General features: G+C 39.2%; 1 protein-coding gene across 1 annotated transcript in view; it reads left to right on the forward strand.

Moving 5' to 3' along the window:
• Positions 1–15,915, forward strand: part of ACYP2 (acylphosphatase 2) — a 314,111-nt gene extending 298,196 nt beyond the window's left edge. The window contains exon 3 of the mRNA XM_044060241.1: positions 15,802–15,915. Coding sequence (XP_043916176.1) covers positions 15,802–15,915 — 114 coding nt within the window. The remainder of the gene's footprint in view (positions 1–15,801) is intronic.
• Positions 15,916–16,424: the final 509 nt, after the last annotated feature.

A 16,424-nucleotide genomic window follows, 5' to 3' on the forward strand; every position in this document is an offset into this window, starting at 1 on the left:
GGTATGGTTAAGAGGTAAGACCCCCATTATTTCTGTCTCTGTCCCTCCCAGATTATTGTGCAGAAAGTTGAGAATTATGGGGCTAGCCATTCGTTTTAACTATACCTCATTTTGAGGAATGTTCTTTTTATCCACTCTGTTGCACATAAGTCTGTCACCCTAGCACTGAACTGCCCCTGATTTTACCTCATATCTGTGGTCTGTTTTTTACTTTTACGTTGTTTCATGCATTAAGAAGTTGAAAGAGACATTTAGTTATATATATATATATATATATATATATATATATATATATATATATATATATATTAATTTATTTACTTTTATAAGAGCCCAACATCTGAGGGGTATACATTCAAATTAGTTATAATTGGTGGACTATCACTGGGGAAATGACTAACAGTTGTCATTTCTCAGTATTCTGACTTTTGTATGAAGCAATTTGGAATAATATAATGTGCGGCTACTGTCTGTGTAAGTCAGAGATGAAATACATTCCATGGCCATCATTTTTATTGGATATGGGAGTGACTGTAACTGCTGGGTGGGGTTGGGAGAAATCTCTTGGTGTAAGTAACTGACTTTCTTGTTTGCTCGGTTTAAACACTCACTAGTCTAACTTTGTAAGGGTAGCGAGCATTTTTGCGAGGCGCAATGAAACACTTTATTACTGCGACTGTTCTTATCATTATCATTGTTATTACTGGTCTACTAGTTGCATATCTGTGGTGTTCACAGATAGTAAACTGTCTGTGACCTCTGGGTACGGAGGCCATCTGTGGATACACGTGACTAATCCCTGCTGTTGTTTTATCACTGCTAAGCAGGCACTGAACTGACACAGCAGGGACAGTGGCACATGATGTATTGTATTTGTTGAACTCATCTTAAAACTAACTACCATATGTTTATATGTGTATTGGGGGATTGCAGTACATTTAAGAGTAACAAGGCTATAATTTCTTTCACTTTCTGTCGCAAGCATCAGTATTACACATGAAAAGTGGCTAAAAAGTGGCTATCTTTGGAACACTGATAAGAGCAGGATGTGTGTGGAAGTAACTGATCACTGACAGAATAGTGCCACCATCTCACAGTGTGTAGTTGTGGTTGAGTTCTGTTCTGTGGCTTCTTCTGTGTGGAGTCCGCCTGCCTTCCCTATAGCTGTGTGTGTTTATCCATCTCATCTGGTTTCTTCCAACTTCCCAAAGGCATGATGTAGGTGAACTGGAGTTTCTCCAATTTGTTTGTGGATAAGTGTGCAGTGTGTGTGTGTGTGTGTGTGTGTGTGTGTGTGTGTGTGTGTGTGTGTGTGTGTGTGTGTGTGTGTGTTTGTGTGTGCATTTTGCAATTGCTATTATTTGTTAAAGATACACCTGACTTGTCAGGGGCAAGGGCAGTGTGTGTGCGTGTGTGTTTCAGTAAAAAAATAATATCTCTCACTTTTATCTGCTGGGCAAGTGCATAAATCTTCTGTGTAGCCGTAAAAATTGATTAACAAATCATTATCTTTTATAAATAAGATATATAATGCATCACAGAAAAGCCAGGCCTTCAAAGCTTTTAGGAGACAATGGGACACTGGACACAAGGCAATATGGCTTCACATAAGGAAACTCCAAGCAGAACATTGTAATAAGTATCATTGCAGCCATATAGCATGATTAACTGCATTGTTAGTTGACAGCAAATAATCAGTGAGTTTTAGTTAAGTAGCAAGACAATCAAAATGTACTGGTGCCTTAAAAATTAAAAAAAAAAAATGTGGTAGAGTCTTTATGAGAGTTTCTCCCTTTCTCCAGTGCTGAATCATCTTGGAGTTAGTACCTAAGAGATGAATCCCACTGTACACAGACTGATAGAAAGTTGAGAACAGCTTTTTACTTAGATGTGGCAGTAAATTTGTCTGATTCCACGGAACAATAGGAGTATTAGAGTTTCTCCTTTTCTTCACTCTTTTGTGATTCTGGTTTTAGTATAGCGAACCTGGGAATAATGAATTTTCTCCTTTTCCCCAACACATTTGACGTCTCTGGGTTTCTATATATAAACATGGGAAATGGGGTCCCCCTTGCAAAAAACACTGTTTTTACATTTTACAGGTTTTATTTGCAGGTTTGATAGAAATGCTGTTCAGTGTTAACTGATGCTGAGAACTGGCTTTGATGTACGTCTCCCAACCAAGTGACTTATATTCAAGTCCTTTGGGTAAGCCAGACATTAAACCAGAAATGGGTTATAGATGTGTCTGAATTTTTTCTTTTTCAAAAAGAAATGTGCATTGTACCATACAGAAGGTCAGTGAACAAATTAGACAGTTTGAAGAGGCATTATATGCGTAACAGTGGCTGGACAAAGGGCGCAAAAGTTTGTCACAGGTTTGAGCTCATTCAGATAAAAGGATGATTTCTAGCAGAGTACAACTGGTCAGTAAGGGAAACAGTACTTTTCAGTTTTTTTTAAGTGAAGCATCAAAACGTCTATAATTGAAAATATGCCTTTCTGCAGAGGATAAGGTAAAGAAAACCTGGTAAAAAAAACCTGGCAAGACTGGATGACTGGTCTAAATATGGCAGCAAAATTTCAATGTAAAAATATTAAATACTGCTTTTGGGAAACAGTAATCTGCAAAATAAGTACAAAACTTAAGAGAAATCAATAATAGCAACAAGAATGTGACTTGGTGGTACCCAAATCAGATGATTTTGCAGCAATTATTGTGTGTTGCCGGAATCTATGACACCTGCACTGTAAGGGGACCTGTATAGTGTATGATGTGCTTGTATATTCAGTCTGTACTTGGAATGTCTAATGTCGCCTCCCAGCAAAACGTTGTGCCTATCCTCACTCTGGTTTACTTACAACTGATCACTGACAGGCTAGAGCCTAGAGCGTCTTCTGTGTGGAGACATGTGTGAATGGGCGTACCTTCGTTGAAGATTGTGCATCAGGGCTGGCAAACTCAGCATGTAAAAAATCTACTGCCAGTCATTAGTGGATCGGAGTTCCGCTGTGGTGACCCCTAACCGGGGAAAAGCTGAAAGACACAAAACAAACTTGGAATGTCTAATGTGAACTTGTAGACATGAAATTCAATGCAGCTATAAATTCATGCAGCTATTTATTCTGGAATAGACTCCCACTGAAAATCAAGCGGTGAGATATATTATCTTTGTTCAAGTAGTAACTGCATGATTAGATTGGGATTTACAAATTTACCACCTGTCTTGACTGGCGTAACCCTCCTAGAAGAAGAAATTACTAATTAATAGCAAATTATAAAATATCAGACAGTGAACAAAATAAAGTTATTCTGTTTTGAAACATTTCTGTGGTACCATTTTTCCTTGCTGCCTTCCATTGATACACATTGGCATCTGCATACTTCATATACATTCAGACATAGCTGCACTGTCCACAGTCACCCATAGACCACCATTAACAAGTCTTCTAAAAAGTGTTGTGTTGTTTGTGAAGATGAGTCAGAAAGGCAGCTCCTTTGTAATGAACATCGTATTAAGTGTCATAGTGTATCAGAGAAGTGAAGTATACAGTGTCTTATAAGACTGATGCTGTGTTAGAACTGACAAACTGCATACTGTTTCACTACTGTTAAGAAAAAAACTCCTGAAATGATAAGCTTAAGTTAAGCCCCCCCCCCCAAACTTAGACAAGCATTGTAAAAATTAGTTATAGGCCATGGTAAATATGCTGGTATTTAAATTCTTGCATTCCTCACTGCATAAAATAAATCTTTTTTGTAAATGTTTGCATGTGTACATGGTCTGTGCCTGGCTACACTTTTGCTTGAAGAAACAGCGTAGTTTAATGACTGAGACGGCAGCTTTCAGAATGTGCTGCAATTCTGTCTCTTTAGAACTAAAAATGAATACTCTTGTTGAAGAAACATATTAAAATGTTGGTGGGTACTGTTGTAATGAAAAGAGGTAATATCTGAAAATGCGTCAGACACACATATAAGAATGCATGTCAGACTACTGGCATTTTAATAAGCAAAATGCTGAAGAGAAATGGGGTTAAAATGCAACATTTTCTGCAAAGATGCTTTAACACCTTTTAAATAACTGAGGTTCAAAGGTATACAAAAAGAGCTGTGTGTAAACTCCTAACATATTCATGGCACTTAGTAAAGTCAACAGATGTGAAGCTGCCATGTGAATAATAAAATGTACAAGCTCCTTTATCAAACTGTCTTTTCCAGAAGATTATTTACCCAGTATTTTGAGTTTCTGGTTTGTGAGAAGATAGGAATGGTAAAATAAGTACATGATGTGAAATAAAAAAAATGTATGCACACTGTCACATACATGGCTTACATATTATGCAAAGCCATAACTATAATATTCACAATGACTGTCTTATTTCCAGGCCTATGAAGTTTTCCAAGAGAATATCATATGCAGATTTTATTTATTTTATTTTATTTTACATTTGTTGACCGGGCTAGTCCAACTGGATATATGTCCATTTTCAGTGGAGGCCCGGGTAGAAAAGCTCCGCACATCAGAAAAGTATTACAGAAACACAGGTACAATAGCAAGTTTAGACAAATTATATTAGTATATTACATATTAGTTTATGAGCAAGGAAAAAAAATACATTCCTAGTTACAAAAAAAATACATTCCTAGTTACATAAGTATAGATATATGTCAGAAAATATATAACGGTAAGTGAAACAGGGCACTTTTAAATTAAAAGGATTACACACACATTATTGTTAGTAAAATATTAATGAGATTGGGTGAGTGAGAGGATTAGTGTCTGGAGACAACGGAGGTAGTTAGTCTGGCTTTGCACAGGGCATAGCCAGTGTGATTTAAAGTATGGTTTGAGTTTGGTTTTAAATAGGGTAATTGTGGGTAGGGAGGTTAGGTCGTTAGGGAGGGCATTCCAAGTTTTACCCACTGTGTTAGAGAATAGCGAGTCTCCGGCTAGATTGTTGGTTTTACCTATCTTTATTAATAATTTATTTGAAGACCGCAGGGTCTTTAGGTTATTGTAGGGGAAGATTAGGTTAGTGAGAGTATTTGTAGGTTGATACAGAATCTTATGGGCAATAGTTAGTTGGTTCAATAGAATAAGATTTGACAACTCTAACCATCCGAGTTGATAAAGATTATTGCAATGATAGGTTCTATAGGTAGACCCAGTAGCAAATCTGGCAATATTATTGTAGGAAATAGCCAGCTTGTTGAGATTGCTGAGAGGTAATATCTGAAAATGCATCAGACACACATATAAGAATGCATGTCAGACTACTGGCATTTTAATAAGCAAATCATGTTGTTATGCCAGCGATAGATGTCCCAAGGCGAGCACTAGTAGATTTTAACTTTAGAGAAGAGCAGCAACTGAATCAGACTGAACGTGTCATGGCAAAGCAATTAGAATCAGTGGAATAGGCGGAGAGTTGGCTTGTTGTTGCTTGGAAAAACTACAGTGCTCCCATTTGTACTTATCCATAGAGATCTGAATAAAGTGACTGAAAGACAGTATTGCCCATTGCTTATGGTTAAAATCTGGACTCAGAAATGCTACATGCTAAGTTCTTTTTGCACTAGATGCAAACCATTTGGAAAATAAAGTCAGATGAAGAAAATTCTCAGTTGTGTTAATTTAATATAGCATTAAGAATGTACACATTCCATATATTTCAGTTTGGCATTCGGTCACACCAAAAAGTGTTCCAAAGAGAGTTGTTGCACAAGCAATTGAAGGCTTTAAAGATATTGTATACATAAGTGATGATTCATCAGCGTGGGGTAAGGAACAAGAAGAGCACGATAAAAGATTTATATCGCTACTGAATAGGTTACGTCAGCATAATTTCAAGTTGTATAATTGCAAATGCAAAATAAGAAAGACAGCTCGAAAACACAAGGGGCATATTCTAATGTCATAAAAAGTGGAGTCTGGATAGAAGGCAAGCAGGCACTTCTGATGCAAAAATGTCCGAGGGATGTGTAGAATGTTGTTGAAGCAAGATATAGCGAATGAATGAAGCTCTGAAAATAAAAAGAGCATTTAAAATGTTCAAGAAGCTATTTACGGATGGACCAGTATTAAAATACTATGATGTGAATAAGGCAGTTGTGTTGTGATTAGGTGCCATAACAGTTGTGATGTTACAAAAGAACATGCCAGTTAGCTATGGTAAAAAAACAAACAAAAAAACTTTTACAGGTGCACAGAAGAGATATGCTCATTAAAAAAAGGAACTGCTAGTAATAGTGCATTGGTGTGCAAAATTCAAGCAATATGTCTAAGGTAAAAAAGTACAGGTAGAAATAAATACATCTATGTAAAGAATATTCACTAAGTCTCTGAAGAAGACATCTCAAAGACTGCACAGGATATTAATTTAACGTGCAGAAGCAGGATCTAATATGAAACACAGACAAGACAAGGCAAGAATCTACAAATAGCAGTTATGTTGAGCAAATTTCTATGGCAAATGAATTCCTATCACTTGGAAATTACACCCTCAATTTAAACTCCATGAAAGCTCTCCATTAAACAGAAAGAACTGGGCAGCTCGAAATAAGTAATTTTATAGGGTGCAGGAGGAAGGCAGAAGAGGAGGAAGGAGAAACAGCTGAAGCAACAATGTGTAATGATAAAACAGAAGTGTAGACAGAAAAGATTATTGTGTGTGCAGAGACAGCAGAGAGATTAAATCAACTCAGAAAAGCAAATGATAATAAAGGTAAGAGAAGAGTGGAAAGTGACCAGACATAAAGTCAAATCAAGACATGAACTTGCAGAATCTAGGAGCAAATGCATCATTTCTCTCTTTGGAAAAGTGGAAATAATGTGGCTGAATACACCGCGCAAAAAGGGAATGTCGCAAAAATAAATAAATAAACAGACCTAGAAGTAGAATAAGAAATGGTGTGAAAAACAAGTGGTAAAGGACCTGCTCATTAACTATACAAAGATTTTGAGTAGAAAGCAGAGTCTAGTAAATAAAGAAATGCAGTGTGTTGAATAAAAATGTGCGACTGCTGTGTTATCAAAATGCTGATTGGGTGAGGAAAACAATTCATGGGGCAAACTGGGCAATTGGGGCTAGAATAACGAAATACTGCTGAAGTCAAAGATGAACATTAGAACAGGATGCTATATTCTTGTAATGTCATATTAAGGAGAGTTGACACATGAAAGTAATGGATAACTTGAAAACCACAATGAGGCATGCTTATCAGGCACTAAATTAATTAACATAGTTGAACATTTAAGGGTCAATGGGCCTCGTAGCAAAATTTGGACATATGGTTATCCAGAGCAGTACAAACTATGACAGAAAGACAAAGGAGGCATTTATACAGATGATACATGCAGATCTGCTAATGGAATCATAAGGAAAAAGGTAGAGATAACCATATTTTCACTCTACTTCTAAACATGGGATGATCCAAGCATACTAATAAATGGCAGAAAGAGTGAGTGTTTATTTAAATTATTTCTCTCCCTTAGAATATGAAACATCAGTAAATGGGATGCCATTTTAAATAGAACCACCTGTACAAAGCAGATGGCTTATGCCAAAGTGAGACTGGTTGTAGGATTCTTACCCAGTGCTTGAAAAAGGAGATCATAAATGCTGATCTTCAATCTTTTTTAGGGTGAAGAAAATACAGCAGGGACTGAACAACTAAAAAGAATTCATATGAAAACAGGGAGTTCTAATAGGAAATGATACAAAATGGGAAAAGGAGAGGAGTCCTTCTGGAGCAGATTTTGGGGTATTAACTGACATATGTTTAATAAGTAATGATTAGGACATTGATACTGGGAAATATAAAATGTCTCTTCCTGTTAGGAAACCATGATGGGAGATGGTGTGATTCTGTGGTGAGAGATGGATGTATGTTAGATATTCTAGCCTGTTTTAAGCAACTCTCTTAATGTCAACCTTGGTTTCTCAACTAATCTAGTGGAAGCTGGTAAAACTGTGGATGTTTTATACCTGGGGAATGATAATAACACTGCCTTGTGCTTTGTAAAGGGGATCAGGACTGGAATATACTGTACAGCCTTTGAACCAAGTCATAAGACTGTAAATTTGATTATTTTGTAACTAGGAAGCATTTCAGTGATTTCATTGATAGTCATCTAGAACAGTTTGTATTTGAAACCATGATGTTTTTTGGTGGTAAGAGGCATTATATGCCTTTACGGATATCATGCACTTGGTGTTTAGGATGCAGAAGAATGCACAGTTCTCTGGGTTATTTGACTGTTTCCCTTTGTTCTAGGCCTTGTCCTTGGTCTAAGTTTGTTCTGTAGTGAGTGAGATTAACCATGGACAGGGGGGCCCTTTTAGTCTCCAGAATCTGACAGGAAACAGCTTGTTAAGAATTGTATCTATGATTGACAGCAGCTGGTCTGTAGCTGTTGTAGGGCAGGTATGTCTGGAAAGTGACTGCCTGACTTGCCCCAGTGAGGGCTGGTGAAGACTAGAAATTGAAAAAGTGGAACAGGGTATAGTTGTGAGCAGTTGCAGCGGGCGTACGTTTTTAGCTGGTATGGAAGTTCAAGTTGGGAAATTGGAATGGTGGCATTGTTCATAACATTTAGGAGGGGTGTGTGCTTCTTTTAGTTGAAGTATTCAGTGTTTGCTGTTACACTATTTGTCCAGTTACTGGGCGGTTCTAAATGGAGAAAAGAAGAAGCTGTTATTTAATCAATGTGCTCAGCTTCTTTTGGCTTTGAGAGTTCTCTGCTCTGTTTATGTACCAGAGTATTTATATAGTCCTAAACATCTGATGAAAATGGAATGCAACATCACAGGAATTTAGATGTCTACTATCTCAGTAATTACCAGCTTTGTACTGCTGTTGCAGTAGTTTTATTTCCCTTTGCTGGCATGTGTTACACTAGCATCAGTATTTAAGATGTTCACTCACATAGAATGTTCTCCATAAAACTATTTTTTCTGTTGTGTGCTCAGAGTTCAGGCTATCTGTGTGTCCCTAGCAAAATGAACTTTACAAGAGGGGACAGAAATGTCAAAATGTATGTCAAGAAATTTAGCATATATGAGTTGGTGATATGGGCCTGTAAATATTATCATACTCTGGTCACACTGACTTTAAAGTGGTAGGCACTGAAGCATACAGTATCTGTAATTTCTGTAAATTTCAACCTGTGCATTTCTCTACTTAATATACTATTCAGTACTACACTTTATAGTCACTGCATTTAGTTGTATTTGGGGATCTGACTGCTTTGTTTTGTTTTTTATACAAGGTAAATGTAACTATTTCACTGCATTTGTTGTGGCACTTTTTCTCATGTGTGCCCTGTATACAAGCTTGCTAAACATTACAGAACAAATAGGTTCATAGGTTCATAGGTAGGTACTAGGCTATCTGCCTGAAGGCATTTATAAGCCTAGCCAGAATGTGTTGGCTTTCACCACCCCTTAGATTAGTTCCCTGTGCCTCTGTCCAGCAGAGCTACTGAAGTGATCCCCTGGCAAACTTTCTGTTTCCCATCCACTCGTCAAGGTTTCTCTTGAAGAGTGTTAGCGAGGAGCTCTGCCTAATGTAGATTGGAATCTTGTTCCAAAGCATGGGAAGTCTCTGTGACAGGAATCTATCCCTCCAGCATGTCCTATTTATTGTGGTGGTGAGGTTTAGATCCCTAGAGCATGTGGCTCGAGGGGATAAGGTTTTCTTTAGGTGGAGCATGTCCATCAGTTCTGGGTTGGACATGGCCTTGTATGTCAGGCAGAGATCACCTCTGAGTAGGCAGTATGCAACCGAATACAGCTGGAGTTTCTTCAGTCGAGCTGCATAGGTCATCTGTTTGAGACCAGTGATCCTCTTGGTGAGGTACTTCTGTGGTCTTTCCAGCTGTTGCAGGTGTCTTGTAAGGTACATCCCAAATGGGGCATTGTACTCTATGATGGGTCTGATGAGTGATGAGCAGAGGGGCACAATGACCTATTTTGATTTGGATGAAAACCCTTTTGTGATTAGGTGGGCCACATAGAAGGATTTTCTAACCACTTTGGCAATGTGATTATCAAAGGAGAGATTACTATCTACTTGGGTCCCCAGATCCCTTATTATGTTTTCTGTATTTAGGGGACTACCACCTATGTGGTAGTTTGTGGGTACTTGTTTTTTTTCCATAGGGGATGACTAATCACTTTTTGGCATTTAGCTTGAGGCCATGATTTTGACACCAGGTATCTGTCTCAGTGAGACCCTTTTGGAGGATGTCTGTGTCAGCCTGAGAGTCAATTATAACCCCTATTTTACACTCGTCTGCAAACTTGGTCAGCCTTAGTCCTCCTGTGCTTGCCTGTACCTCTGAGAAGTGTATGTGAACAGGAGGGGTCCTAGGACTGAGCCCTGGGGAACACCACTTGTTACCAGTTTAGAGTCGGACCTAGCTCCCGCAACTCTCACCATGTGGGTTCTGTCACTAAACCAGTTGGCAACCCATCTTGTGATGTAGGGGTTTATGTTCAGGCTGGTGAGTTTGTCTATAATACCAGAATGGGGCTGTGTGTACCACCTTTCCCTCATCTATAGCCTTGGTAACTGTCTCAAAGAAGTCCACCAGGTTTAGGAGGCATGATCTGCCCTTAACAAAACCGAACTTGGTAGGGTCCAGTGTTTGGAGGTTCCCAATGTCTCTGTTAATGAGTTCCATAATGATGCGCTCCATAGTCTTGCAGACCAAGCTAGTCAGGTTTATAGGGTGATAGTTCCCGGGGTCTGTTGTGGCTCCACCTTTGTGGAGCGGAATAACCATTGCTGTGCGCCACTCTATGGGTATGTAGCCAGTGGAGAGGCTGAGTTTGAGCAGTGTGTTTAGGTGAGGGGTTAGTTCATCTTTGAGCTCATGTAGGACGCAGCCTGGGACACCGTCTGGTCCCATTGATGCTGTGTTTTTGGCTTTGGTGAGGGCTGTCTTAACCTGAGTGTTTGTGATTTCAGGGGCTCTACATTCTTCTGGTATGGTTATGGGCCCTTTTGTGGGTGAGAGGGGGGTGAAGTTTGCACTGAACCTGTCTGCCAGGATGTTGACGATATCAGTCGGTTCAGTGTATTTTGTGCCATTCTGCACTAACTCCGAGCAGATCTGAGAATTGCCACTTAGATTCTTGACATAGCTAAAGAATGCCTTGTGGTTATCTTTGGAGTCTTTGGTAATTTTTCTTTCGAAGCTCGCCTTGGGTGATTTTATGAGGGATCATAGTTTCTTGCTGATACTGATCAGGGATGTCTTCCCTTCTTGGGATTTTACTCTTTTCTGTACTAGTTTCCTCCTTCTATTGTATAGCTTGTTTATGGCAGGGGCCCACCAGACTGGTTTCCTTTTATTGGAGGAGTGAGTCTTGGTTTTGATTGAGATAGCACAATCCATGCATTTTTGTAGGTGCCCATAGAATGCATTAGTAAAGGATTTTGCAGCTTGGACAGCGTTATCCTTTAGCATGGGAGCTTTTAAACTTTCCACCTCGGTCTTAAGTAATGTGTAGTTTGCTTTTGAAATGTTTTTCATGGTGGTTTCCTTGTCCGGGGGTGGGGGCGGAATGTGCATATCCAAAGTGATTTGTTTATGGTCAGATCTAACCAGTGAGGGGTTGACCTCTGGTGTGGAACACCAGTCACCCATGTTGGTCATGACGAGGTCCAATATGTTGTCACCTTTGGTGGGAGTGTTGACCAGTTGATCCAGGGCATTTGAGTTTATTAATTCTAGGAAATGTTGGGCAAGGGAGTTAGTACTTGAGTAGTTCTCCCAGTTAATGTTTGGGTAATTGAAATCACCCAATATTAGGGTGTTTGGTAGGACCTTTATGTTCCCCAGTGCTTCCAGAAACGCAAAATGGGGGTCCTGGGTTATAGTGAGTGATCTGTAGCAAGCTACAATGTGAATTGCAGTTTTGCCCATTGTTAGTTACACGTGGATGATCTCTGAAGCATTGTGCTGTACCACTAACCTGGAGGTGTGGGTATCCTTGATGAATATGGATACACCCCTGCCTTTTGTATTTCAGTCCAGGTTCTGTGGCCGAAATGTATGGTAGGAGTTATAGCCTGGTAGTGCTGCGGTGCTCTCTGGAGCCTTAAACCAGGTTTCTGTTACTGCACATATATCGATTTTCTCCATACTGAGGAATGCCTGGAGTGCATGCATTTTGAGGTTTAGACTTCTGGCACTGAGTAGCATTACCCTCAGTTTTTTGTTACTTGTGCTATTTACACCAGTGGGTTTGTCTTTTGAGCCTTGGCTAAAAAAGGCACTATGGGGGTGGCAAGAGCCTTGGCCAGTATTCGAAAGCCTAAGGGTGAGAGGTGCAAGCTGTCTGTAGCAAAGCAGTGTGGCTTGTTGAGCATGTCATCCCAGGCAGGCAGACACTGGATTCCCTTTGAATGATACCAGAAACTTAGCCAATTGTTGAAATTGATATTTTTTTCTTTATACCGTGGTATAATTCTTGGTAAGGGCAGGATGCTACTCAGGGTCAGGGTCATACCGGCCTGGGCTATGTGATCAGAGGGCTCTTCCATGTCTCTTTTCATGTAGTCCAGGGAGGTACGGCTAAGGTCATTCACACCAACATGGACAATGACAGAGTCATATTTGTACTTGTTCTGGAGTGACCTGAGTGCTTGTGTTATGTGGCAGATTCTGGCACCCGACAGGCAGCTAACAGTAACCTTCTCCTTATTCAGCTTAGTGAGTGGGACGTCAATGTGCCTGACTATAGCGTCACCTATTACTGGTATGTTGGGTATGTTATTTTGCCTTAAGGGCTGTGATTGCATGGCACTCTGGTTTTGTGAAGTATGTGTTTCGTGGTTTGTGTTGGGGGGGGGTGGAGGTTGCTTGGATGTCTGCTTTGGAGGTCTCTGTTGCTTTTGCAGATTTTTATTTAGAGCCTCCGAATATGTTTTTGTGTATTTATGTGTGTTTTTTGCCGGTGCTGGTTTAATGGGTCTATGTGAGACTGGTGGTGTGATGCAAATATTTTCCTTCTCCTCTTGACTGTCTGATCCAGTCTTTGGGTTGAGAGAGCTTAGCCTCCAGTTTGGCTGTATAATTGCATCTTTTGCATATATTAGTGTTTGGTGGTAGGAGGAGAGGGTTGTCTGTGTACATGAGGCATTTGTAACATTGCCTCAAAATGCCCAGATTCACCAGTTGGACTGGAGAGTACACCTGAAACTGCCCTTTGGACATTCCTGGATAGGTACAGTGAACTGTTTTACTGAATGGCTGATAAGGTCGAATAGAGAGCCTTGTCCATCTGTACAGTATGGGGGGGGGTTGTAGTGCTAGGGTTTATAAGTACTTGCTATGAGTTTTGAGCAATTGCCAGGCTGAGAAATGAATGGCTTGAGTGCTTAAGTTGAAAGTTTGTCTAGTTCTAAGGGAAAAATTGAAGAGGAGACTTTGTGGAACCGGGAATAGTTATACCTTAGCTAACTTGCACTGCCCGGCACACAAAACCGGGCAAATGCGTTTTTTATAGCAGTGAAATGAAAGAGATAGAAATTAGCCCAAAATGGCCAATAAGCTACTAATTTCTGGGTGGAAACCACTCCTCCAGGGACAGATAGGCTGCTCAAAACTCCCCTCTCTCTCACAGGTGAACAGAAAAAACTTCCTTCTATCCAAGTAAGGTATGGGCAAACACAGTGATCTGTAACACAGCCCTGAATTCAGCACTAACCTGAAAACTGGACTATACTAGCATAGAAAGGCGAGAAACAAGTATATATATTTTTTTTCAGAAAATAAAGTAGAAACAATCAAAAAACACTTTAAATGCACAGAGAAGGACACTTATTGTTATATATCTCAGATCAGAGTTGTAGTCAATGCCCCTAGTAATAAAGCAGGAAGAAACACAAATTCAGAATAAAGTGCAATTATATATATATATATATATATATATATATATATATATATATATATATATATATAAAACAATAGAAAATGAACAAACTGATTTAAACAAGTTACCCAATTAACCAGAGAAAAGCTCAGAACTGAACCCTGTTCCAGCAGTCTTCAATCAAATAAGTTCTAACTGCACACTCCTGCTATTACGGTGCAGGGGAACCTTCTCCAAAAAGAGATGGCCTGAATCAGTGCTCAAGTTATACAAAGAAAGCTAGATTCAGCAGGCCTGAATCTGGTCTATGCTATAACAGCTAGGCACACCAATTTCAGAAAGAAACAGTTCTAATAAGCAGGCACAATAAGCCTGTGACCAGAAATTCCCAGCTCAGAAGGGCAGAATCCAGCCTCTCCTCCCACAAGAGTGCAGACCACAAACCTTCTTAATGTAGAATAGCTGGCCTGAAGCCCAAGTGCTTAAACCAGAACTAATACACTTTTAGAATAGCAGACACTGAGCCTTCGATCAGCAATTCCCAGCTTTGAAGGATGTAAGCTACCTGTCCTGCCACAGCAGTGCAGACCACAAACCTTCTTAATGTAAAACAACTGGTATGAGTCCCAAGTATTTAAACCAAATGATTTAGAATAACAGTTGCAATTTAACCAGGCTACTACCAAGCAGTAATAAATGCATCAGAATAAATAAAATTGAGTACTTTTAAGAAGAGGCAAAATAAAGTAGGAGGAAACACAAATACAGTAAAAGCAGATTAATAAAGTGCAATTTGTTTTTGTTAGAAAAGTGCAAGGAGAGAGGAAGGAAGAACCTAAGTGGGTTGGCCTTCTCAAATCTTCTCTCTGTATTATGTAGAGTGAACACTAGACTCAGAATATGGTCTCACCGTACTCAATTAAGTGAGCAAATGAGATGGACTCAGGAAGAGTGTTCAAATACAGACTTACAGGAGGGGCGGGCAATTCCAGAGCCACCAACACTAACACCAAAACAAGAACAGAGAGGGTTGGTGGGGAACTAACTGCAGAAAGACATACAGCACACTATATTCAGTGAAACACACAATTAGGTAACAGAAAAAATGAAATACAGTACTTTTAAAACTGAAAGTTTCTACTTAACTTCAGCTTCTAATGCAGATAATTGTAGCCAACCAAGTCTCTCAGAAGTTGAGCATAAAATGAATTCTCAAACTTTGTGGCTAGCACTTAAAGTACAAAGGAAGCCCTCTAGGCTAACAGTTAAATATCAGATAACAAAGAAGCGAGAAGACCATTACCCTCTCTTATAGCAGGGAGACACAAAGCACACTATATTCAGTGAAACACACAATTAGGTAACAGAAAAAATGAAATACAGTACTTTTAAAACTGCAAGATTGTACTTAACTTCAGCTTCTAATGCAGGTAATTGTAGCCAACCAAGTCTCTCAGAAGTTGAGCATAAAATGAATTCTCAAACTTTGTGGCTAGCACTTAAAGTACAGAGGAAGCCCTCTAGGCTAACAGTTAAATATCAGATAACAAAGAAGCGAGAAGACCACTACCCCCTCTTATAGCAAAGAGACACAAAGCACACTATATTCAGTGAAACACACAATTAGGTAACAGAAAAAATGTAATACAGTATTTTTAAAACTGCAAGTTTGTACTTAACTTCAGCTTCTAATGCAGGTGATTGTAGCCAACCAAGTCTCTCAGAAGTTGGGCATAAAATGAGTGTGCTGGCAATCTCTTGTTGGTCAGAAATGCAGCATGTATATGGACTGAAGTTTGACTATTGTAAAATATACATGCAGTGCCAGACAGCCATAATGCATTGCAGTTTGATCAGTTAATGATTGCATTGGGTAGTTTAATGGACTTTTGGTTTTATTGTCATTCTTAGTACACAGAGGATGAAGCTCGAAAACTTGGAGTAGTTGGCTGGGTTAAAAACTCCAGACAAGGAACTGTGGTTGGGCAGGTACAAGGGCCTGAAGATAAAGTCGTTGCAATGTAAGTTGATCCTCAGTTTCTACTCCATATCTGAAACCTGTTGTCACTTAACTCCTGCTGTTGCCATTTTCACGTTTCAGATAGCAGTATAAAAGTGGAATTCTGTAACCTGGTACAACAGGACATTTATATTGACTGTACTGTTTAGGTATACCCAAGAAATTCAAGAAAAGATTAACAAATTAATAAGAGTTGGCGATCTTTTGCTTGTACAAGATTCTATTTAAAAATTAGAATGAAAACCACGATGAACTGTATCACTCATGAACCAATAGTTATTTATCCTACCTGTAGTCTTAAAAGACATGTCTATGTGCATTTATCAAGTCACACCTGTAAAAACAGGTTTGGTAGATTGAAAATAGTTTGTAACTTGCCTGTTTATTCGATAAAAAGACTTGATGAAGCTGATGTACTGGTACTGGTGTAAGCAGCTAATCTCTGCAGTTTTTGTGAGTTTTTTTCAAAACAGTTTTACATTGTGCCTAGCCTTGCATCATAAATTGTTTGATT

The sequence above is a fragment of the Protopterus annectens genome, chromosome 1.part2 (genome assembly GCF_019279795.1).
Source record: "Protopterus annectens isolate FY-2018-M chromosome 1.part2, PAN1.0, whole genome shotgun sequence".
Classification (NCBI taxonomy): Eukaryota; Metazoa; Chordata; order Ceratodontiformes; family Protopteridae; genus Protopterus; species Protopterus annectens.